This window comes from Furipterus horrens, unplaced genomic scaffold, assembly GCF_987537825.1.
Source record: "Furipterus horrens unplaced genomic scaffold, mFurHor1.1.pri manual_scaffold_4, whole genome shotgun sequence".
Lineage (NCBI taxonomy): Eukaryota > Metazoa > Chordata > Mammalia > Chiroptera > Furipteridae > Furipterus > Furipterus horrens.
In genome coordinates, this window is record NW_028327174.1 from 50,254,582 (window position 1) to 50,278,227 (window position 23,646).

Consider the following 23,646-nt stretch of genomic DNA (forward strand, 5'->3'; position numbering starts at 1 on the left):
CCCTAACACAGTGCTGTGCCCTGGCAAATACCTAAGGCACCACCCCATACAAATTAGCAAGTACCTAAGACAGTCAAAGCAGCTCTACCTAGTACACAGAAACAAACACAGGGAGGCTACCAAATTGAGGAGGCAAAGAAATATGGCTCAAATGAAAGGAGAGAACAAAACCCCTGAAAAAGCTAAATGAAATGTTATAGCCAACCTTTCAGATGTAGAGTTCAAAACACTGGTGATCAGGATGCTCAGAGAACTTACTGAGTATGGCAACAACATAAAGGAAGAAATAAAACTTAGTGAAATAAAGAAAAATCCATGGGAAACCAACAGTGAAGGGAAGGAAGCCAGGGTTCAAATTAATGATTTGGAACATAAGGAAGAAATAAACATTCAACCAGAAGAGAAAGAAGAAACAATAATTCAAAAAAATGAGGATAGTTTAAGAAGACTCTAGGACATCTCCAAAAGTGTCAACATCCAAATCACAGGGATGCCAGAAGGAGAAGAGGAAGAGCAAGAAATAGAAAACTTAGTTGAAAAAATGATGAAAGAAAAATTCCCTAATTTGTGAAGGAACTAGACATACAAGTCCAAGAAGCACAGAGAGTCCCAAACAAGTTGGACCCAAAGAGGACCACACCAAGACACAGCATAATTAAAATGCCAAAGATTAAACATAAACAGAGAATCTTAAAAGCAGCAACAGAAAAGCAGAGTTACCTACAAAGGGGTGCCTATAAGACTATTAGCTGGTTTCTCTTCTGTAGGCAAGAAGGGGCTGGCAAGAAGTATTCAAAGTAATGAAAAGCAAGAACCTACTGCCTAGATTACTCTACCCAGCAAAGCTATCATTTAGAATGGATGTAAAGCTAAAGGAGTTCATCATCACTAATCCCTTATTACATGAAATGTTAAAGGGACTTATTTAAGAAAAAGAAGATCAAAACTATGAACATTAAAATGACAACAAACTCACAACTATCAACAACTGAATCTAAAAAATAAAACAAAAAACAAAAAAACTAAGTAACCAACCAGAACAGGAACAGAATCATAGGTATGGAGATCATTTGGAGGGTTATCAGCTGGGCGGGGTAAGGGGGAAAATGAGGGAAAAGGTGCAGGGATTAAGTAACACAACTGATAGGAACAAAATAGGGGGATGTTAAGAATAGTATAGTAAATGATGAAACTAAAGAACTTATAGGCATGACCCATGGACATGAACTAAGGGATCGGGGGTTTCTGGAGGGAAGCGGGTAACCGGTGGAGTAGGAGCAAAGGGGTAAAAACTGGGACAATTGTAATAGCATAATTAATAAAATAACTTAAAAAATAAAAAACTCTGAGGACACAGAAAAATAAAATTACTAAAAATAACTCGGCATCGAATAAAAACACGCTTTGTGAAGTTCAAAGACACCCTACATTCGGAATAAATACTCCGGTTCAGCTCCTATTCCTGGGAGCGAGCATGCGGGATCCAGTCCCTCCGAGCGAGCACGATGCGGGGTGGACGCGCCAGCCGATCCGCGAAGGCCAGGAAGCAGCTGACCGAGGTCTGGAGGTGGCTGGTGGGAAGGGCGGGAAGACAGAAGAGTTCCCGGAGAGCGCAGAGTCGGGAAGCAACCCAGACCTCCAGCTGCTTCGTGCAGACCTGCATTAGCACTTGGGCGGTCAGTCAGCGCGGAGATGCGCCCCGCCCCTTGTGGGCGGGCCCTGGCCCCGGCGGCGGGGCGGAGCCTGGCTCTCCGCGCCGGGGGCGGGGCCGAGCTTGGGCGCTCCGGGCCGGTGCAGAGCCGGGCTTGTTGACCGGAGCGACGGGAGCCCCGGCCACCAAGGGGTGCGACCCCCCACTGGCCCCGCCTTCCAGGCTGTGGCCTGGCCAATCAGAGAGACTTTTACTGGCGGGTGGGCCCAGCCGGCTCAGCTGCTCCGAGGCTCTGGCATGGTAACGTCCTCGCGCGGGGGTGGAGGGGCCCGGGGCGGTCCCATTGCGCCCTCCGCGGTCCGGGCCGGGGTCGGGGAGGACGCCGGGGTACACAGGACCTCGGGGGAGGGCGAGGGATATGAGGGGCTAGGGCGAGGAGCCCGGGAAAGGGGTTGGGGTCGGGGATTTGGGAAGAAGGGGTGGGGGAGGCCATGATGGAGGATGGCGGGAGGGGGTTGTTTAAGAGAACAAGAGTTGCCTGACTGTGAGGAGGAGAAAGTGAAGGATTGGCTTGTGGAGAAAGGTCGAGAAATACGAGAGGGGGCAGGAGATGTGGAAACCACGAAACAAGGGGAGACGTGGGGGCTCCAGTTTCTCCTGGGATATTTGGCGTGCGCCATGCCCCTCCCCCAGACTCCGTGCTTGTTCCCTTTGGAAGCCGTGTATGCATGCCCCTTAAGACCTCTTGGAGACCTCTTTCATTTCCTCGTCTTGTCTCCTGATGTGAGGAGGGGGCACCGTCTCCTGAGGAAAAAGAGGCCTCCGGCCCCCACCCAGTGCTGGGTAGTCCAAGAAATAGGAGAGCAGAGGCTCCTTGGTCCCAGCCTTGACTCAGCCACCAACAAACTATAACAACTCTGTGTGACCTTGGGCAAGTCACTACCTTTCTTTGGGCCAAAGATTTCCTATCGATGAAAAAATAAAAGGAAATGCATAAGAACAATAGTCTAGATCGCTTCCAGCTCGAAAATGGAGTGGTTCTTGAGAGATTTCAGGAGAATGGGTTCGAGGATGTGGGGAAGCAAAAGAAAGGATGAAGATGGAGGCAGGCCTTCAGCTGGGGCTGCAGAAAATCCCCAGGGATGAAGGAGTAGGGATGGTAGGCACAAAGCCTGCAAGGCTGGGGCAGGCCAGCCAGAGCCTCTGGAATCCTGGTGGAGGGATGGAAGGTCTCTTAAGTAGAGGAGGAGGAGGTTGAGCCCTAACCCAATAAAGATGAAGACCAGAAGTAGCATTCTGTTCTTCAGAGGGAGGATGATTAAGATGGCAGGATCAGAGAGAAGCAATGGAAGATATTTTCTAGGAAAACAGTATCTTTGCAAGCAGGAGGAGTAATAAGGCTAGTACAGGAGAGTGGGGACTAGGATGGTCTTGAAAACGGTGGGAAGAAGAAGGGCAGCATGTAGATGGACCACAGGATAATCAGCAGGTCTCAGCCTCCATAATACTTTTTGGTGAGGACTTACTCTTTCTGAGAGATGTGCCTTTCAGGCTTCATTTACCAACACGTATCACTTCAGGGAGTGAGTCAGACCAGGTCAGTCTTGGGATCACGTAGCTGTCTGAGGATTTTGGGATTGTGTGAAGATTGGGAAAGAAAACAGTGAATTTGAGTGTAAGAAATACCTGTGGCACCGTTGTCCTTGCTGGGAGGAAGCTTTGTGAAATACTTGAAAGCACAGACTTTGGGGTCAAACTACTTAGATTCCAAACCTGCCTCTGTCATTTAATCTGTTTGAACCTCAGTTTCTTTATCTGTAAATGGGGTTAATAACTGCTAAGATGGTTGTGAGGATTAAATGTTTGTCATGATATCTGGCTCATAATAAGCACTCAATAAATATTACCTATTAGCTGTTATTCCCTCTTTCTGCTTCTCCATTCTTGTCCCTTTTCCCTTTTGTCCTTTCTTCTGAGTCTTCAGTTCTGAGATGACCCTTAGATGTGGAGGCTGAAAAGAATTGATTGCATCTTGGGGGTCTTTCCACTGGTCCAGATGAACACATGATAATCAGATGATCAACTGTCTCCTCAGCATCTCTCCCCAGCCCACAAATATGGTTTTGTTCCAAGGAAGAAACAGGATCTGCTTCTCTTTCAGCCCCCTTTCCTATATCCCTTTCTCGCACGAGTTCTTCAGAATCTCACCCAGAAATGTAATAAGATCTAAAGTTGTACAGGGGTGTTTCAGGAAAGAAAGGAAATATACACATTGCACAGGGGACTCTTGGGGAAAGGAGAGCTGTGGGAGTTCCATAGAAATTTATGTTCATTCCATTGCTCTGTTCTCTGTCCAAAAGCAGGCCAGTGTCTGGATCCTTGCCAGGGGTCTTCATTCCAAGTTAAAGATGGTAATATACACTTAGTTTTTCATTATTTAGGTTTTCCCAAGCCAGTATTTGATTCCAGTTTCCTTTCCACAGCCACACAGGTCTCTGCCAGGCTGCCTCTGTCTCATCATAGTCAGCCTTTACCCAGACAGTTTATACAAAGGTACCTGGGCACAAGTACACACATACACACACACACAGTTGCCTTTTTAGGATATTCTAGTATGCAAAGATCTAGTAAGGCTAAGGATGAGTCTGCGTTTTTATCACATCACTATGTGCAGGGCTCTGACTAGCCACTCAGAAGAGGCTTAAAAAGAGAAAACTCAATGCAGAGAAATCTCCACCCAAGTAGGGAGACAGACAGTCCCCCATGAAACACCCAACAAACATCCACAGAGTAGCATGTCACTTGGTGCAAAGTAGTACAAGTAGATGTGTGTATATGTGAAAGATTGTCATAAAGGTAACCTGAAGAAGGTGTGAATATTGGGTCATCTTGAACAAAGTGAGAGACAAAGTGGAATGAAAGAAACACATGGAATACTCTGTGGGCAAAGAGGAAGAGGAAGCCATTGAATCAGAAGAATCCGAGAAGAGTTACTGCACAGGCCTTGTGGAAAGACTGTGATGCTAGATATTCTGTAGGGTGGGCAGTAGGGAGCCATCACTGCTTATCAAGCAAGAAAATGTTGGATCCTTGCTGATTTAACTACTACACAGGTTGCAGGGGATATGCTGGAGTAAGAAAACAGATCTGCTTCTTGTGGCAGGAACTATGCTTTTTAAAAACTATTTCATTTTTTAAGATTTTATTTATTTTTACTGAGATAGGGAGGGAGAAAGAGGGAGAGATACATTGATGTGAGAGAAACATTGATTGGCTGCCTCTCGCACATGCCCCGACTGGGGACTGAACTCAAAACCCAGGCATGTGTCCTCACCAGGAATTAAACTGGTGACCTTTTATTTTGCAGGACAAGGGTGACAACCAACCAACTGGTCAGGGATGTGCCTTTTTTTAAAAAATTTATTGATTCTAGAGAAGAGAGAGAGAAAGATCAGTCTGTAGTTCCCCTTAGTCATGCATTCATTGGTTGATTCCTGTAGGTGCCCCAGCCGGGGATTGGATCCACAACACTGGTATATGGGGATGATGTTCCAATGAAGCTACCTAGCCAGGCCTTTTTTTTTTTTTTTTTTTTTTTTTTTAATTGAGGTGACAATGGTTAATAGGGTCATATGTGCTTTTAACCCTTTGAGTGCCATGCGTAATTGCTAAAATTAGTGTGAGAAATGCCAGGTTATTTTGCTGAGAAATGGCACAGTTTATGAAAAATGTCTATAAAAACATTATTACTCATAATAATTTGCTGAAAATTTCACGACATATAATAAATACACTCTTCTTTTGTAAGCAGTGTTCTTTGATGCAATTTAGCAAAAAATTTATTGCATTAAAATTATTATAACAATTATTTTAGAAAAAATAAATTCTTCCCTTCAATATGGCTTTTGAAGTATAATATATGACAATATAAAACCTATGATTATAATTTGAAAAAACACATAGCAACATTGAAAACAAGCAAGAAGTATGCCAAATATTGCATACACTTTTGGAAAAAATTCATAATGTACAAAAATAATGAATACAAACGACATTCACACTAGAGACATACAGTATTCCCTCACATTGCGGGTATTACATTCTAGACCCCCCGCGATAGGTGGAAATCTGTGAAGTAGGAACCTTACATTTATTTTAGTATCTATATATATATTTTTTAAGGCTTTATAAACCCCACACACTTATAAACCATTCCCAGTCCCTTATTAACCTTTTCCACACTTTTATAAACACTACTTATGTTCTTAAACATATTCTACACTCTTAAACCTACAGAACTTTAACAACATACTTATACAGTACCACAAAATCCCGCGATATAGCGAAAAATCCGCGATAAATAATTACAATATTTTTTAAAATCCCGCAATACCATGAGGCCGCAGTAAGTGAACCGCAATGTAGAGAGGGTTTACTGAATATCAATAGATATCAACAGTAAAAAAGTTTATAAACAAAAATGAAATGCAAAAACAATACAATAGCAAAAGCTTCCTCATCATGCACGCTGCATAGTTTCAACAATTATTGCAAAGATAAATGAAATTAAAAGGACTTTTTAAAATTTAAGCAAAAATTATAACAATATGTCAGTATTTGAACAAGTGTAAAAATTCAAAATTTGGGTCAACATGAGAAAACATCAATATATAACCTGAGGTACAAAAAAAAGAACGAAACATAAAATACGAATTATTCCATTGTTATTTACATTTATAGTCATCAAAAAGTTTCTGGGAGTGACGCTGGCACTTCTGGGAAAATGTCAGCGTCACTCAAAGCGACGTTGGCACTCAAAGGGTTAAGGAAGTAGGGCTGGAAGATAGATTAGGTTCAATCCTACATCTGCCCTTATCCATAGGCCTTGGACTAATTGTTCCCCCATAGTTTTCTCACCTGAAAAAAGGGGGCTACCTTGGGTGGTTGCCAGAATCCCTTCCCCATGTCTGACATCCTATGTTCCGTGTAACTACTAAGTTTTACCGATGGCTTTGTTTTGTGGGACTTGTCAAGACCATTCAGTACCTACTGTATGTCAGTAGCAGGTAGTGAGGGTATCAGGGTGCACAAAGACAGTCTTGGCCATTAGTTTTTTAGCCTAGTGGAAGTGGCAGGTGTTTCATTGATTCTAAGATCACAGGCTAATATTACTGAAGTCAATTTGCATCTTAAAGTCAATGGAGTAACATGCTTTAATTGGCAGTGTTTGTTTTTATTAGTGCCATATAAGAGTAAATCAGAACTGTACAAATAACTGTAAAATTCGAATGGATAGTTGCTGAAGGCTTTCCCTGGTATATGGTGTATGGGCATGTAAAGGAGGGTGCTGACTGGTCCACCAGGTTGGAAGGAAGGCTTTTCTGAGGAAATGTTGACTGATAGATGGGAAGGATATGTAGGCTAGATGTGTAGGGTTGGTGGGAAGATCACCCCATGCAAAGGTGGGTGCCTGAGGTGGAGAGCTTAGAGAAGGTCAGTGTGGTTGGAGCAGACCCAGGAGCTCAGTGTGGATGAGGCTGGCAAGGCAGTTGAGCAAAGGTCTCACAGCCTCCCAGGCTCTGGGAAGGGGTGTTGGTCTTTACCCTAAGAACAGTGGGAAGCCATTGAAGAGTTTTAAGCCAGGAAATAACATGGCCTGAGGTGCATTTTTTTAAAAGATTTTATTTATTTTTAAAGAGAGGGGAAGAGGGAGAAAAAGAAGAGAGAAACATTGATTGGTTGTCTCTCGCATGCGCCCAACTGGGGACCCAGCCTGCAACCCAGGCATGTGCCCAGACTAGAAGTTGAACCAGAGATCTATGGGTTCGCAGGCCGGCGCTCAATCCACTGAGCCACACCAGCCAAAGTTGAGGTGCATTTTGATGAGCTCGTTATGGCTGCAGATTGGAGTGGATGAGGGAGGACCAAATGAAAGGGGTGGTAGACGTGGAGGAGGAAATGGAGAAGAGTAGATGGATTCAAGGAACCTCTAAGGAGGTAAAGTTAGTAGGACTCGGTGATGTATGGAGAAGGAAGGGGGAGGTATAGAGAGTGATTTGCATTTCTGTCGTGGACAGCTGATGGCAGCAGTCTCTGACACGGGCAGTGGCGGAGCCTGGTAGGACCCAAAGATGGTTACATAGCATCTGGGAGGGCAGAGAGGATCCTAAGGCAGCTTGAGGTGGGAAAGTGTGGCACAAAGAATTGGATTTCTTCCCGTATTGATTAGTTTCTGCCTTCCCATGCTAAGCAAAGTTTCAGGGGGCAGGAGCAGGTCTGATACCAGGCTGGAGGAGCTGAACACTGAGAGGATTCACGTTGGAGTAGTTTGGCTTATCCCCTTCTCTCCTTAGGACAAGATAGGCGGGAAGAGAGGAAGCACAAATATTGCTAAAGGTAGAGATTAGAAAGTGTTTTTTAAAAGCCAAGACTTCTCAACATAGAGATAATTGGGGAAGTAGGGAAATTGGACCACAGTGAGGTGGCTCCTGGATCACCTTCCCCTGGGTCTCTTCCCTACCACCCTCTCCTTTCAAGCAAAGAGGAGGAAGCGTAGGGCCTTTTAACTGCATCTCCACACCTCAGTTTACTTAAATGTTTTTTTAATGGGTGACAGTCATATGGGTATTTAAAAGTTACAAAAGGGTGTATATTAATAACTTCTTTCCACCTCAGTCCTCCTTCCACTAATTTTTTGTCATCTTTTGTGTCCAGAGTTTATACAAGTGATAAAACTTTGCAGCACTTTGTCCCCTCCCCCCCATTTGTTACTATGTCTTACAGGTTGTATCATATCAAGACAATGAGCTGCTTCATTCTTTTTTATGACTGCATGGTATTCCATTTTATGTTTGCATAATTTCATAGTTCCGTATTGATGGATATTTAGGTAATTCCAATCCATTTTTACAAATCATGCTCAAATGGAAACTTTATATAGACATAATTTTGGCCATGTGGGGCTTTATATACAGAATGAATATTTAGAATTAGAAGATTCTACGTAGAGAGTTTTTGTTCTCTAACTTGTCATTCATCCATTCAATATTTATTGAGTGCCCATTATGTGCCAGATACTGTGGAGGTGCCAGGAATCCAGCTTTGAACAAGTCAGATATGATCCCTGGTATTACCGTCTATTAAGGGGAAACAAAAAGGGGATCAGGTAGAGAATAAATTGGAAGGGTCTGCTTTAAATAGAGTCAGAAAGGCTTCTTAGAGAAAGTGATACTTAATCTGAGAACTAAAGGATGGAATGTGGCCAGCCATTAGGTGCAGGATGGGGAGACGGTTCAAAGCCTCACCCATAGGGAAAGGAGTTCAGGATCTGTAGGGGAGGAGTAGAGCTAAAGAGATGAGGGAGGTGCTTGGGAGTGGAAGATGTCCAAGAGAGTAAGCGACTAAAGAGGAAGCCAGATAGGGGAGGGGGCTGGTAGTGGGGAGAGGAGAGTTAGGGTGACGGGTACTTACGATGGACTAGTTATTTGTGTTTAGAGGGCTTTGGTATTGAATCTCTGTACCTGGGTGAATTCAGGTGGGGGAACAGGAAAAAAGACCACTTCCTTCCTGGATACCTTGTGAGTGAGAGGCCACAGATGAACTGGTTTGAGGAAGGCACAGCCTTGCCCACAGTCAGGAGAGTGGATGCAAAGCCCTGGGCAGAGCCAGTCTGCCTGTAGTACAGCCTCCTCTATCTTTTTGGTGGCTTTGGCAAAATGGAAACTCATACTGATAAAATAAAGATGACATTGAAGGGGCTTAGCCAGCTGGCTCTGGGCTGATGGAAGAGAGAGAGGAGACCTACGCAGAGCTCAGAGTTGGAGGTGGGCAGGAAATTGGTCTTGGATACTCTTCCTCTGAACTTTGTGCTCCTTTTTTATCCTTAGCCCTCTGCTTCCGTTTTGCTTCCTTTTGCAAAAGCCCATCTCTTTGCCCATCCTGGGTCCTATGACTTTTCTCTCCCTCAACAGTCGGTTCCCGATTCTGGTCCCCGGCCCCCAGCAGCGCCTGCCCCCTTCCCACCGGGGCCCCCCATGATGCCACCACCCTTCGTAAGTTTTATGCCTTTCACTGGGCTTGGCTTTTCCAGCCTGCACCCATGATTCTCCAGTCCTTAACACTGTTGCACGGTTTTTGTATGAAAAACCCCTTCTGCTGCCCTTGGAAGAGGGATGGTTTTGCTGCAGTATTGGGGTGGGAGAGGCTGCTGTTCAGCTCTCCATTCATATAGTTGACAGTTTCCCCTGTCTTTTTGTCCTTGGGACACACTGGGGCTGGGGTAGAGGTAGAAGTGGAAGGGAAAAGACCCTGGGAGTGTGAGGGCAGGGTGGGCTGTCCTTCTCTTTCACTGCTCCTTGTCTGTATTCTTTAAATATGCCACAGAAGTCAGGCTGGACTAGCAACTGGTGGTGACTGAGTTGGAGAAAAAGGGGTGGAAGGCAGTGGACTAGGGGTTTGGGTACCTGAACTCCTGCCTTTTGGCCCGGCATCCGAGAGGCCTCTGGGGAGAGTTATGAAGAGGTGGAGCCTTCCAGGCAAAGTCTGGTGGTGGTTATACTTTTCTTTTCCTTCTTCCTCCCCTATCTCTCAAGAAGCTGTGTACTTGCCTGTTAGAGCCAGATGACCCCCCCAGTTACCAGTCTTTCTCAGTGGTGAGGAGGGAGGCAGTTTCATTCTTTGTGCTTCTCCAACTAAAGTCTTAGAATTGCCTTGGAGCCAGGGTGGAACATCTGGGTGGGAGACAGTGGATGTTTCCTGCCAGGTCCAAGGCAGTGTCTTCTCTGCTCATTATCTCTTCTTTTCCTCATTTCCAGATGCCCCCTCCAGGAATCCCCCCACCCTTTCCTCCAATGGGGCTACCCCCCATGAGTCAGAGACCACCAGCCATCCCCCCCATGCCACCTGGCATCATGCCCCCAATGCTACCGCCAATAGGATCACCACCGCCACTCACACAGGTAATCCTCTGCCCTGTTCCAGGGCCTCAGAAAACCTGTCAGTTTTTCTGGGGATAGAGATGAGAGTGGGGATCTGGACTTCAGAAACTGGGGAGGGAAGGAGGGGAGCTTTGCAACAGGCCCACGTCGGTTTGTCTGCTGTATGGCTGGACAAAACTCTCAGGCTAAGCTGGAAGCCCAGAATACCTCAGGGGGTGGCCTGAGGAGGTGCCCACGTGAGGATCATGGCCCCAACCGAATCTAAGGACTGTGCCCAACCTCTGCCTGCCCCGTCTCAATAGCTGGTTTTTCTCTTGTATCCATAGATACCAGGAATAGTACCTCCCATGATGCCAGGAATGCTGATGCCCGCGGTGCCTGTCACCGCAGCGGTAAGCACTGGGGCCAGCAGGAAGCAGCTCTGCACTACAGCACGGTGGGCCTGATTTGGAGTTCAGGCACATGACCTCCATTCTTTCCCTCTTCTCATCTGAGCCATCCTCATCCCTGTCGGCACTCCCCACACTCAAGTCCTCCTCTCCAGCCATGTACTCAGCTCTTCTTGCTTCTCATTCATCCCCAAAAGTGTATACGTTCTCTCTTGTTACTCTCTGCTAAGCCCATCTCTCTTAAGGAACACACTCATGCCAGACACTGCTTGACCTCACAGAGCTATAACTGTGGACACTTAATACAGTCCCTTCTTCACATCCTTTTTGTCACTGGAGGAAATAACAGCACCTGGGGATCTTGCTGTACCTTCTTGTGCTGCTGCTCAGTGTAGTTGTGTCTGGGTAGCATGTAGAATTTGGCATCCACTGTGAAAGGGATGGGCCTCAACAAAATACTCTCACTTGAGGAAAATAAAGGAGTTGCTGTGTGATTCCCCTGGGGATCCCAGAGTCACGGCCTCTGTGGGTGGGGGAAGCATGTTAGGTAGCAGAGGTCCCTGAGATCAGGACACATGGATCTTGGCCTGGCCAGCTTCTCCATCCCCCATGGCCCGGGTCCTGGGGGCCACTGGGCTTGGCCCCAACCCTTCCCCCTCCTCTTTCTTCGGCAGACGGCTCCAGGTGTGGACACCGCCAGCTGTGAGTCTTCTGGGGGCCTGCTCCCCCCAGGCTCGGAGGTTGGGGGGTACAGGGGCGAGGGGACTAGAGTCCACCCTGGATCATGCCTGCTGGGATGCCAGTGTTCTTGGGATGTTGATGGGACCAGGGGATCTATACTGGGGAAGGAGTAAGGGAGGAATAGGTGGGGATAAATGAGATGGAGGTTGGAGCGAGGACTTAGCGTCTTTCCTTTGGCTTCTTTTCTAGCTGCTGTGGCTGGGACAGGCCCTCCGGTGAGTTCTTCCAGCTCAGAGATCTCTGGGTAGAAAGGCTGAAAGTGGGGGTGCTAAAGGTTCAGTCTTTGGGGTGAGGAGGAAGAGCTTTGGGAAAAGGGCCTTGACCACCATTCTGTGCACTCCCTCCTCCAGAGGGCCCTATGGAGTGAGCATGTGACCCCTGATGGGCGCATCTACTACTACAATGCTGACGACAAGCAGTCCGTGTGGGAGAAGCCCAGCGTGCTCAAGTCTAAGGCAGAGGTCCTGAGTGGGACTTTCTGGCTCTTCCTTTCAGCTGCCCTGACCCTTCCAAGTGCTTGGTCTTCCCTGAGTCTGTAACCATACGCATTATGGTTCCTTTCATCCCAAGATCCCTGACCACTCCCAACCTCCCTAGAATCTCAGGAAGTCCACCTTCCCCCATGTTGAGCCAGGCCAGGTGGTAGCTAAAAACTCCTGTGTCCCCTAATCACTGGGTCCCCTTAGCTTTTTCAACTGTGGCTGGAGGGCATACTCAGCCCACTGATGTCTTCTGACCCATCTTCTTACAGCTGTTGCTGTCCCAGTGTCCCTGGAGAGAGTATAAGTCAGACACAGGCAAACCTTACTACTATAACAACCAGAGTAAGGAGTCCCGCTGGACCCGGCCCAAGGACCTGGATGACTTGGAGGGTGAGGATGGGGTAGGCCAGGGTAGGGGCTCTGGTGGGGATGAGTGTGTCCTTCACTACCCTATGACTATGATATCTTTTCCCATTGCAGCCCTAGTCAAACAAGAAGCTATAGGGTGAGTACCTCTCCCACTTCGCCCACCTATCCATCCGTACTTGGAGCCACCTGAGGGGTGAGGGTGGATACTGCATGATCCCTGCTCTGTGGAAGGAAGAGCCAGCTATCAGTCTCCTTGTGGTCTACTCTGGCCCCAGCCTCTGGCCGCCTCTATCCCTGCTTTACTCCTGGACACTGCCCTTCCGGCTCATCTGCAGGAAACAGCAGACGCAGCAGACACTACAGCCGCAGCCTCCTCAGCCACAATCTGACCCCCCGCCTGTGCCTCCTGGCCCCACCCCAGTGCCTATGGGCCTCCTAGAACCTGAGCCTGGTGGGAGCGAAGATTGTGATCTGTCAGATGCTGCCCAGACCTTGGAGCAGGGGTTCTTGCAGCAGCCAGAGGAGGGCCCCAGCAGGTGAGGGCTGGCCTCACACTCCCAGCCTGGTTCAACCCTTTACCTCTGCTGGGCCTCTTGGGAAGGGTGTGGAGATGTATTCATGACCTCCGAAAGGCAGACAAGGGCTGCCCTAGGGAGTAGGAAGGGAGTGATTTGCTGTTAATCACCCAGGGCATTGAAACCTATGGGAACTGGGGGATGCTATGACTGAGTCTCCTTTTGACCCCCAGTTCTGCTGGACAGCATCAGCCCCTGCAACAGGAGGAAGAGGAATCAAAGCCAGAACCGGAAAGGTCTGGCCTCAGTTGGAGCAACCGGGAGAAGGCAAAACAGGCCTTTAAGGAGCTGCTGAGGGACAAGGTGTGGGGAATGGGACTCCCAGGATAGACCTGGAGGGAGTTAGAGGTGGCCAGGCCCTGTGACCCCCACCTGCTTCATTCCAGGCTGTCCCCTCCAATGCCTCATGGGAACAAGCCATGAAGATGGTGGTCACCGATCCCCGTTACAGGTAGGCCTGGGCAGAGGGAGCCAGGCCCTCCAGACTCTGTTGATGAGAGCAGCTGGGCCAGGGACTCCCTGAGAAACCCAGGGGCCAGAGTCAGGAAGGTGGTAGATGGGTGAAGGGCCAAAGGGAAGAGAAGCTTGGAGGGCCTCCAGGAGGAGGGAAAGGTATCTGACATGAGACATTCAATAAATGCTTGTTGAATTGAATTGATTGGAATTAATTGGGGAAAGAGGGCAGGATCGGGCAGACCCCTGAGTGTAATTTGAGTATCAGCAAAGCATAAGGGCTGAGCATGATCAGTGTTCTGGAACCCATCTCTTACCCTTACTGCCTGTCAGCCTCCCCACATCCCAGAGAACTTTCTTGCCTCCTGAAGCCCCTGCAGCCTGCTGTACGCATGCATGGACCCCTCACTCAGTTCTGTGGAGACCTGTCCCCAGTATGCCATGAACCACAGGGTTCAGGCTGACTCCTCTGTTCCCACCCCAGTGCCTTGCCCAAACTGAGTGAGAAAAAGCAGGCATTCAATGCATACAAGGCGCAGCGGGAGAAGGAGGAGAAAGAAGAGGCCCGGCTACGGGCCAAGGAGGCTAAGCAGACCTTGCAGCACTTCCTGGAGCAGCACGAGCACATGACCTCCACCACCCGCTACCGGTCAGGGGCAGGCCTGGGCGGGGCTGGCGAACCCTGAGAATACCTGTGCCCAGGCTCTGTGTTCTCTGCCTCCCTACCCACAGCCCATGTGCTCCACAGGCGGGCAGAACAGACCTTTGGGGAGTTGGAGGTTTGGGCTGTGGTCCCTGAGAGGGATCGAAAAGAGGTTTATGATGATGTCCTCTTCTTCCTGGCCAAGAAGGAGAAGGTAATAGTCACTGGGCTGGATTTGTCAGCCCCAGTGTCATCTTAAAGATTATTTGTCTTTGCGCTTTATGGAACCTGGTCATTAATTTCTGATGCCATGCCTCCTGTCCCAGCTCCTTACTGTGAGGCTGCTGTGGCGCTTACACATCCCTTCACTTCTGCTCTTGGGCCTACAGCCCTGGGCATGGGAGGGCAGGAAGGACTCAGGGGTTGATCTGTAAACTGCGCTCCTTCCTCTTTCTGGGGACATGAAAGCCTTGCATCTGGCCCTCCTAGGGTTCCCTAGCTACCTTTCCCCAAAATCCTCCTCTGCTCAGGCCAGCCTAAGTACTTCCGGCCTGCCCTGCCTCACACTGATCCTGTGGCTCCCCAGGAACAGGCCAAGCAGCTCCGGCGCCGCAATATCCAGGCCCTGAAGAGCATCCTGGATGGGATGAGTAGCGTCAACTTCCAAACCACATGGTCCCAGGCCCAGCAGTACCTCATGGATAACCCCAACTTTGCTCAGGACCATCAGCTTCAGAGTAAGCCTCTGTCTCCACTTGTACCTGCCCTTCCCCTTTCCTCATCTGGCTTCCCATAGCCTGACTCCCCCATGCATCTCCCCTGCACCTCCTGCCCTCCTGGACATCCAGGAGCCCCCACCGCTCTGGAGATCCCAGAATGCTCACAGCTCCCTCCCTCCAGGGTCCACTGTTGACCTGGAGATTGTGTGTCCTTGGAGGAAGAGCTTAGGGTAGGAATTAGAAGACCCAGAGACAACGACTTTTATAGCTGATATGAATTGTCTTAAATTGTCATGGCACTGTGAATGTTAACTGGTCACACATGTTACAATAAGCTGTTAGTGGCCTGTAATCACTGGCAATATCAGAAATTCACCTTCTGAAGTTGCATCAAAGCCTGATTGATTTCCAGTTTCATAAACTGAAACCTTAGATCCCAAGAGAACTGATTTCATAAACACGATGACTTTGGTAACTAAATTTACAAAAGCTGAATTCTTGATGATTTTTTCTCATACAATCAGTGATCCCTCCTCGAGAACAACCATTCCAGTACCCCCTCCCACAGAGCCCTCTGTTCACCTTGCCCTTCCATCCTGGCTGTCCCCAGCACCTAGAGGGACAGCATCCTCAAAGCAGTAGGGCTGCTGGGGACTGAGAGGGCGTCCTGCTGGGGCACTGCCTGCTGAGCCTCCTCTCTGTGGTTAGACATGGACAAGGAAGATGCGCTGATCTGCTTTGAGGAGCACATTCGAGCTTTGGAGAGGGAGGAGGAGGAGGAGCGGGAGCGGGCCCGGCTTCGGGAGCGGCGCCAGCAGCGCAAGAACCGGGAGGCCTTCCAGGTATCTTTTCCACCCCCTGGATCAGAGCTCAACTCTGTCCCAGACCACAGCCTCTTCATCTGTGTCCCACCTCCTCTGTCAGGCCCACTGTTTTGTCAGTGCCCAGCCCTGTCCCACCTCCACAAGGCCTCTATGCCTACAGGTCTCCCCTGCTGTGTCCCCTCAACCTGGCCTTGCCCCTCTAGGGGGATGAGATGTATGCACCACCCAGAAGCTGTCCGCAGAGAGCATCCTAAGGCACAGCTTAGCAGTTAGGCTGTTTATTTCCCTTTGGTGGGGAGCCAGACAGGCAGAGCCCATCCGCCAGCTTGGAGGTGGCGATGGTGCTGGTAGTAGTGGGGGTTACTTAGCTGTAACGCACAGGGAAGTTGAAACCAAGTCATGGGAAGATTGTACTGCAGGCAAGTTTGTTTCTTTGCCTCCCAGCCTGGCCCACTCTCACGTTTTAGTCTGTCCCCCTCTGTTTACATTTTCTCCTTTCGCGTTGCTCTCTGCCACCCTGGCCTGCATTTCCTCAGTCTGGATTGTCCCTGCCTCTCCTATCATCTTCTCTCTTCCTCCCTGGTCTTTGGCTCTGTCTCCCTCCATGTCTCACTTGCCCTGTAACGGGCCTTTCCCTTCTCAGACCTTCCTGGACGAGCTGCACGAGACAGGGCAGCTACACTCAATGTCCACCTGGATGGAGCTGTACCCAGCGGTCAGCACTGATGTCCGCTTTGCCAACATGCTGGGCCAGCCGGGTAAGGCAGCCGGGCTCCCCTTCTCTGGCCTGGCTTCCTGCCCCGCCAGCCTCTGCACCCCTACTCTTGGGTCCTGTCCTTGACCCCACTCCCAGGCCTTGGGAAGCTGCTGCCTGCCAGGGCCCCCTCCCTCCTTCCCCCGCAGGCTCCACCCCTCTGGACTTGTTCAAGTTCTATGTGGAGGAGTTGAAGGCGCGATTCCATGATGAGAAGAAGATCATTAAGGACATCCTTAAGGTGAGGGAGGCCTGGGGCTGTGGATGGACGCAGGCTGGGGACGGGCACGTTCTCTGGTCAGGACTCCTGCTAAGTCCTATTCTGCAGGAACATTGCAGCTCAGTTCAGCAGATGCCTACTGTGATCCTTTACTGTGCACTGGGGACACAGAAATGAATAAAAGAACATTTTTGCCCATAAGGAGCTGTGGCCTGATAGGAAGATAGATGCGACAACTGTTATACAGAGATGAGAATCAGAAGGATTGACATTTGAACTATGCCTATAAGATGGAGTAGCTGGAGGAGGGTGGAGGTCCTAGGCACAGGGAACTGCAGGAGCGAAGGCAGGGGGGCGACAGAGCATGGTGGGTTTGAGGGGTAAGAAGCATAGTTCATCATAAAGGGCACAGATAGGTTCCTTCTGGTCTGTAGAGCGTTATAGAAAAGTTTGGAATTCTTGCTAACATTTTAAGACCAAGAGATTGTATGTCTGAAGCTTCTCTTGGAAATTTAGATAATCTAGTGGCACTGGGCTGGTTTTGCAAGGCATTCATTGGACTGCAGCTGCGAAGCCACTGCCTTTTAGAAGGGGCATGTCATCCTTATCTTCCTCTCCCTGTCGTGGCAGCGACTTCAACTGACACCATCGCACATACACATTGCTTTTCTTACACTAGAGAAACAGTTCTGAATGTCCATGTCTGTCAAAGGTGGAAAAGTGAATGATGGACTAAGGGAGCATGTTTCTGATGAAGAAAACAGAGAAAGCATATTTCTTTGTGCAAGTGCAGAACATTCTAATGCATTTGAGTGGGGAGTAGGCATCGTGTTAGATGCATGGCTGTGGAGGCAGACGGCCTGTGGTAAAAGTACAGCTTAACCACCTACTAGTTGTGTGACCATGGACAGATTATTTAAACTTTGTGAGCCTCAGTTTCCTCCTCTGAAAAATGGGAGTTTTCCACCTGAAAGTATACCTCATTACCAAGGGGAGTAACTTGACACCAAAGGTGAGAAGGATCAGAGAATAAAGCTAGAAATGCCCCACCACACACACGTTTCGTGTGTTTTGCCTTATAAATCCACACAGGTATTGCATTTTAATACTGTATTATTTCTCTGTTTAATATAAACTTAATGTTTTAAAATTACTGACCTTAAGTAAGACATATATTGTCCTGTGGCTTCCTTTATTTCTCTGCAACCTCATGTCCCAGCTTGGAAGTAGAGCCCTGTGTGTACATTCCTTGAATGCTAAAATAAGAAATTTGGATTTTTATCTTGTAAGTAATGGGGAGCCGGGAGTGATCTGCTCAGATGATGTCTTAGAAAAGCCCTGGTTGGGGTCGAGAGTAGTACCTCTCAGAGTGAGTGTTGTATCCTTAGGGGCAGGCTAGTACCTGAAGCCTGAGGCTACTAGAAGTATAGGGACAAATAGTTCAAATAAATTTTGAGCTTGAGTCATCCTCTCCTGACTCCCCTCAAGACCACTGCCCCACTATTGGGGCCATGAGGTGAAAAAGTGAGCAGCCCTGGATTCAGACCCGTCAGGAGGCAACTACAGTGACCTGGGTGGGAACTGAGGTCAGGTGGGGCACCGGTGTAGGCAGGTGAGGAGAGAACTGTCGTGATTCAACGTGTTTCTGACAGTCCCTGAGTTTCCCCAGAGGGGGCTTGGGACAAGTGGGGGTGAGAAAGGTGTTATGTGCCTTCCTCTATTTTCACATTCAGCAGCTTGCTTCTCTTTTATACATCAAGGTTTTACACAAGGTTTTTTTGTGTGTTTTTTCGAATTGAGGAAAGGGAAAGCGTGAGGTGTGGGGATGGTGGCACCATTGGTAAGGATTAAGTAGGAAGAACAGGGCTGGAGAAAGTAGGAATTCCATTTGGGCAGTTATTCTCAAAAGACAACCTGGGGCAGGGAGCAATAAAGTATATACCATATATTAAATAAAAGAATCATATAAAGTAGAAATATCCAGTCCCAGGAGAGCTAAATTTTATTGGATGCTTAACTTTTAGCCACAGAGTGGCTGGTACTACTGATAGGCCAGGAGGCCTATCCTCACTGACTCCTGGTTTTTCACATTTCTGGAGAAAGAAGCTTCTTTTGGCAGTTATTTTCCTGTTCCCCCTCTTGGGCTCCTGCTTACAGAAGGCCAACAAGCCCAGGAGTCCCTGTGGCTATCCACCAGTCAGGCAGACTGTGATGGTGCCTCTCATCCATAGGACGATGCCGAGAGCCCTGAACTTGGAACAGCTGGAAGACAGAAGATCCCGGGCCTGGAACATATGTGGGGACAGGGTGGGCAGGAGCTCACGAGAAAGGAATTTTCTTAGGATCTGCTGAATTTGAAATGTCTGTGACATATCTAGTATGTGTCTGAAAAAGAGGTAGAGAATGAGGTTGCTACAGACAGTATAGATTGGAAAGACTAAGTGCTATTCTCAGGTGAATGTGTGCATGCAAGAGGGGAAGTAAAAGGTCAGAGAGACACTGGGGGACCTTGGAGAGGGGAGCACTGAGGAAGTGAATGGCAGAGGTACTGAGGACCACGTAAACGAGGACCAAGAAGAAGCCCTATTGGGACATGAATAACCTGGAACAACCATGCAATGTCCATAAAAATGGTGCAGCACAGGCTTTAGAGTCAAGGTAACTCCTGGCTGTTCATTGATTGAGACCTCTGCAAGTTACATAATGGCCTCAGTTTCCTCATCTGTAAAATGGGGATGATTTATGTGCCATGTTGTGAGAATCTAACATTTGTAATGTCTTGCTTATGATAGGCTCAGTAAATGTTTATTCATTTTCCTTTGTGCTACATTTAAAGCTTTTTGAAACAAAGGAAAAGAAGCAGGTTGTTAAGCCTGAGGAAGATGAGAACAGGGTAGAAAGGACATCCAGGCTAAGTGAAGTGAGTGCTTGATGGAAGGAGCCAGTGAAGAGGTGAGACTGAAGCTTTCAATTCCCTAAGAGAGAGTGATATGTTTGAGAAGGGCTGGAGAGTGTGGGTTGAGGAAGTCCTCTTGAAAGAAGCCAGATGAGATTGTCTTTGCCATCAGCAGGAAGGCTAGAGCAAGTCAGAGCTGTGTGGAGGGAAAGGAAGAGAAGTTGGGCCTGTGCCCTGGCAGACTAGAGACAGGCTTTGAACTCCAGTGGCCTCACTTCCCACCATGCTGTCTTGGGCCAAGTGAGGTAACTCCCCTAAGCCTCTATTGTATTGGGGTGTTGGGAGGCTTACATGAGAATCACAGAGCCTGGCCTGTGGTGCTTTGAGACTGAGGTGTTTTTCATGTTGTTTGGGAGTTGCACGCCAGATGGTCTCTGTTTCTCCCATGGACCAAGTCACCTGTGCGGGTGTAGTGCCTACAAGTATGGACTGTGGTGTTAGAAGGACCTGCGGTAGTTTTCGCTCAGTCAGGTACTCGTTAGCTATGAGACTCTGGGCAAGTGCTCTGGCTTCTCTAAACCTTGGTTTCTCCTTCTGCATAAAATTAGGAGACTAGCATTTATGCTTAAATTTAGAGATGAGGATTAAATGTGTGTGAAGCACTCAGTTTGGTAGCTGAAACGTAGTAAGCACTCAGTACAGCCGAAAAATGGGACCAGCTAAGAATGGGTTGGCTAAGAATGCAAGGGAGTTACTGAGCAGCTGGAGGGCCCAGAAGGGGCCCAAGCTTTAAGCTAAAAGAACAAAGAACTAATGGTGAGAAAATCAGGCATCAATCAGCAGACATGGCGCACACACACACACACACACACACACACCCCACCCCCCGCCTCCCCTCCTTTTCCCCATGTGATCCAACCCTCCAGTTCCCTGTGACAACCACAGCAAGGGTAGGCATGGGGGCTTAATGATGAGAACGTGGACAACTTGGTTTCTGAATGCATCCTAGTCCCGTGGATCTCTTGGGGTGGGAAGACTCCTCGAGCATCCTGTAGTTGGACCCTCTGCCCGCTCTGGTGCTGCCCCCTGCTTCATGCACTGCTGTGCCCACAGGACCGGGGCTTCTGTGTGGAGGTGAACACAGCCTTTGAGGACTTCGCCCACGTCATAAGCTTTGACAAGAGGGCTGCTGCGCTGGACGCAGGCAACATCAAGCTGACCTTCAATAGTGTGAGGGGTTGGGCGGGGTGGGGCTGTAGTCAGGGCTCCTGCTCAAATTCATCCCTGTCTTGTTTCATTCCTTCTCGCTCACTGCCCCAGTATAACTGCACCCCAGTTCAGGGGATGATAGGAGCCCAGACCCCAACTTCCCACCTCCTAAGGTATGCCTGAGTGGGGTCCGCGCACCCACCCTCCTAGGTGACCCTACTCTGCTTTCTGCCCTCAGCTACTGGAGAAAGCAGAAGCACGGGAGAGAGAGCGGGAGAAGGAGGAGGCGCGAAGGCTGCGGCGCAGGGAAGCTGCCTTCCGAAGCATGCTGAGACAGGCTGTGCCTGCTCTGGAGCTGGGCACTGCCTGGGAAGAGGTCAGGACTGCAGCCTGGCGCCACACGCCAACCCCTCAGTCCTGAGGGCAGCGGTGCTTCACCACTGGGGGCCCACACCAGTCATAACACAGCTGGGGCCAGCTCAGGCTCCCCTCCTTCCTTCGCCCCAGCCCTGCCCTGTGCTCATGGCGGCACCCATGCTGTGCCGGGGCTGGTCTGATCAGCAGTGCTCTCCTGTTCAAGGTCCGTGAGCGCTTTGTGTGCGACTCAGCCTTTGAGCAGATCACCCTGGAGTCGGAGCGGATCCGGCTCTTCCGGGAGTTCCTGCAGGTACTGGAGGTGAGGCAAAGCTTCTCTGGTCCTCTGTATCTATTCTAGATGCTTGAACACCCAAGGCCAGCTCCACGGAGATCTCGCCCCCACCCCCTTCCGGCTCTCCTTTCCCTGGACAGCTAAGGTGGGGGAGGTCTTAGGTGCCCTGGATAGGCCTAAGGCTCAAACCTCAGAAAGGAGGCCAAACCACATTTTAGGTTGCAGGGAGGGTCCTTCCTGAGGCTGACCCAGGTGCCTTCCTTACTCCTCCCTCTGCCTCTTCCAGACTGAATGCCAGCACCTCCACACCAAAGGCCGAAAGCACGGCAGGAAAGGCAAGAAGCACCACCGCAAGCGCTCCCACTCGCCCTCAGTGAGTTGGCAGTAGATGGATGTGGGTGAGGCTGGACTGTCTTGGGGATATGTTATCTCCCTGGAGGGAGATTTGAGGATTCCTTTGGTCCTGGGTCCTTCTCTTTGCCCCCAATTCCCAGACTTGAGGGCTTTCGGAGGCCAGGGAATGTCTGCGCTGACATGTATCTCCTGATTTGCCCAGGGCTCCGAGTCAGAAGAGGAGGAACTGCCCCCACCATCTCTCCGGCCCCCCAAGCGGAGGCGGCGGAACCCCTCTGAGTCTGGCTCTGAGCCTTCTTCCTCACTTGATTCAGTTGAAAGTGGGGGTGCTGCCCTTGGAGGACGGGGCTCCCCATCCTCCCGCCTTCTCCTTGGATCAGGTTAGTTGGGAGCTAGAGAAATTGGCCCAGACTGAGAGGAGACCCTGGGGAGCCGCAGCCTGAGGGTGGAGTGAATTGGGAGGGCTGTACCTGTTAAAGAGTAAGAACAGCTCATCCCTGCCCAGGCAGGAAACTGGGGGAACACTCGACTGACAAGACTTCCTCAGGTAGATCCCTGTCTGTGAATAGTGAGCAGACAAATGGACTGTGGCAGAGGAAAGGACGATCCCTTCTCCCATGGGACTTAGTGGAGGGTGGTTTCTATTTCCAGATCATGGCCTTCGGAAAGTCAAGAAACCAAAAAAGAAAACTAAAAAGAGAAGACACAAGTCGGTGCGTAGAGAAGGAACTTCTACCCAAGGCCCTGCTATTTTGTGAGATCTCTTCCACCCGCCTCCGGGCTGTTCTTCACAGGAACTGAGGAGGCGGGCTCTGGGCTCTTACAGAACAGTCCTGAGAGTGTGACAGACCCTGAGGAGAAAGCTGGCAAGGAGGGTGATGAGAAAGAACCAGAACAGAACAAGGACAGGGAGCTCCGGCTGGCAGAGCTCCCTAATCGCTCCCCAGGTTTTGGAATCAAGAAGGAGAAGGTGAGAGGCAGGTGCCTGGCCCCAGCCCAGGCATCGCTCTGTCCAGGCCTCCATGGCCCGCAGGGGAGGCTGTGGGTGAGCTGTGCCTTTGCTCCACCAGACGGGCTGGGACACGTCAGAAAGTGAGCTGAGTGAGGGTGAGCTGGAAAGGCGGCGGCGGACACTCCTGCAGCAACTGGATGACCACCAGTGACCCAATGAGCTGCTCGGCCTTGGGTCTGTGTGAGGCTGTGGCTACTAGATCACCCTCACTGTTTGCCCCAGATGCTTTCCTTAGTCTGGTCTGTGTCCATTTTTCCTCAAGTAACCCCACCCCCAACACGCCATTGCTGGCACCTCCTGAGGTTGCTTGTGGTGATCAAGGGTCCCCCATTTCCCGGACTAGTGCAGTCCTTGCCCTCAGTCCCACACAAGATTGGTGGTGTATGCCATGTGGGGTGGGTGGTGCCAGTAGATAGAATGTGAGAAGGGGCCTCCAGGGAAGTGACAGGCTGGTGGACACAGCCTGGGTGGCAGAGGGCAGCGTCCTTACCCTCTAGCATCAGTGCCTGCTCCTGCCTGCCCAGATCCTGGGGCTCTACCACTCCTTCCTTCCAGCCTTGGTACTCAGTTTATGTGTGTTTTGTTTTGGTTTTGTTTTATAAATAATATTTATAACATGGCCAGTGGCTCTTTTGTCTCCATACGCTATCGAGGGCTGGGGCTAGGCAGGTGCACTCACGGCCAGCAGAGGGCGCCTGTGTCTCGTGGCCGGCCTGCTTCCCTTTGTGTGGTCAGAGCCCACCCAGCCTGGTTCTCCCCTGGTTTCTGTG

General features: G+C 49.6%; 1 protein-coding gene across 1 annotated transcript; it reads left to right on the top strand.

Annotated features, from left to right (window-relative positions):
* The first annotated feature begins 1,899 nt into the window (after positions 1 to 1,899).
* On the top strand, positions 1,900 to 23,495 carry PRPF40B (pre-mRNA processing factor 40B). The gene is made up of 26 exons (XM_090273129.1): positions 1,900 to 1,951; positions 9,622 to 9,702; positions 10,465 to 10,608; positions 10,914 to 10,979; positions 11,651 to 11,678; positions 11,907 to 11,932; positions 12,068 to 12,178; positions 12,469 to 12,589; positions 12,680 to 12,704; positions 12,904 to 13,104; positions 13,317 to 13,446; positions 13,530 to 13,594; positions 14,081 to 14,245; positions 14,345 to 14,453; positions 14,826 to 14,976; positions 15,667 to 15,800; positions 16,426 to 16,540; positions 16,686 to 16,777; positions 20,766 to 20,882; positions 21,100 to 21,237; positions 21,442 to 21,537; positions 21,797 to 21,883; positions 22,067 to 22,244; positions 22,516 to 22,577; positions 22,691 to 22,834; positions 22,935 to 23,495. The coding sequence occupies exons 1-26, from the start codon at positions 1,949 to 1,951 to the stop codon at positions 23,025 to 23,027; spliced, it is 2,682 nt and encodes an 893-aa protein (XP_090129255.1). The 5' UTR covers positions 1,900 to 1,948; the 3' UTR covers positions 23,028 to 23,495.
* Positions 23,496 to 23,646: the final 151 nt, after the last annotated feature.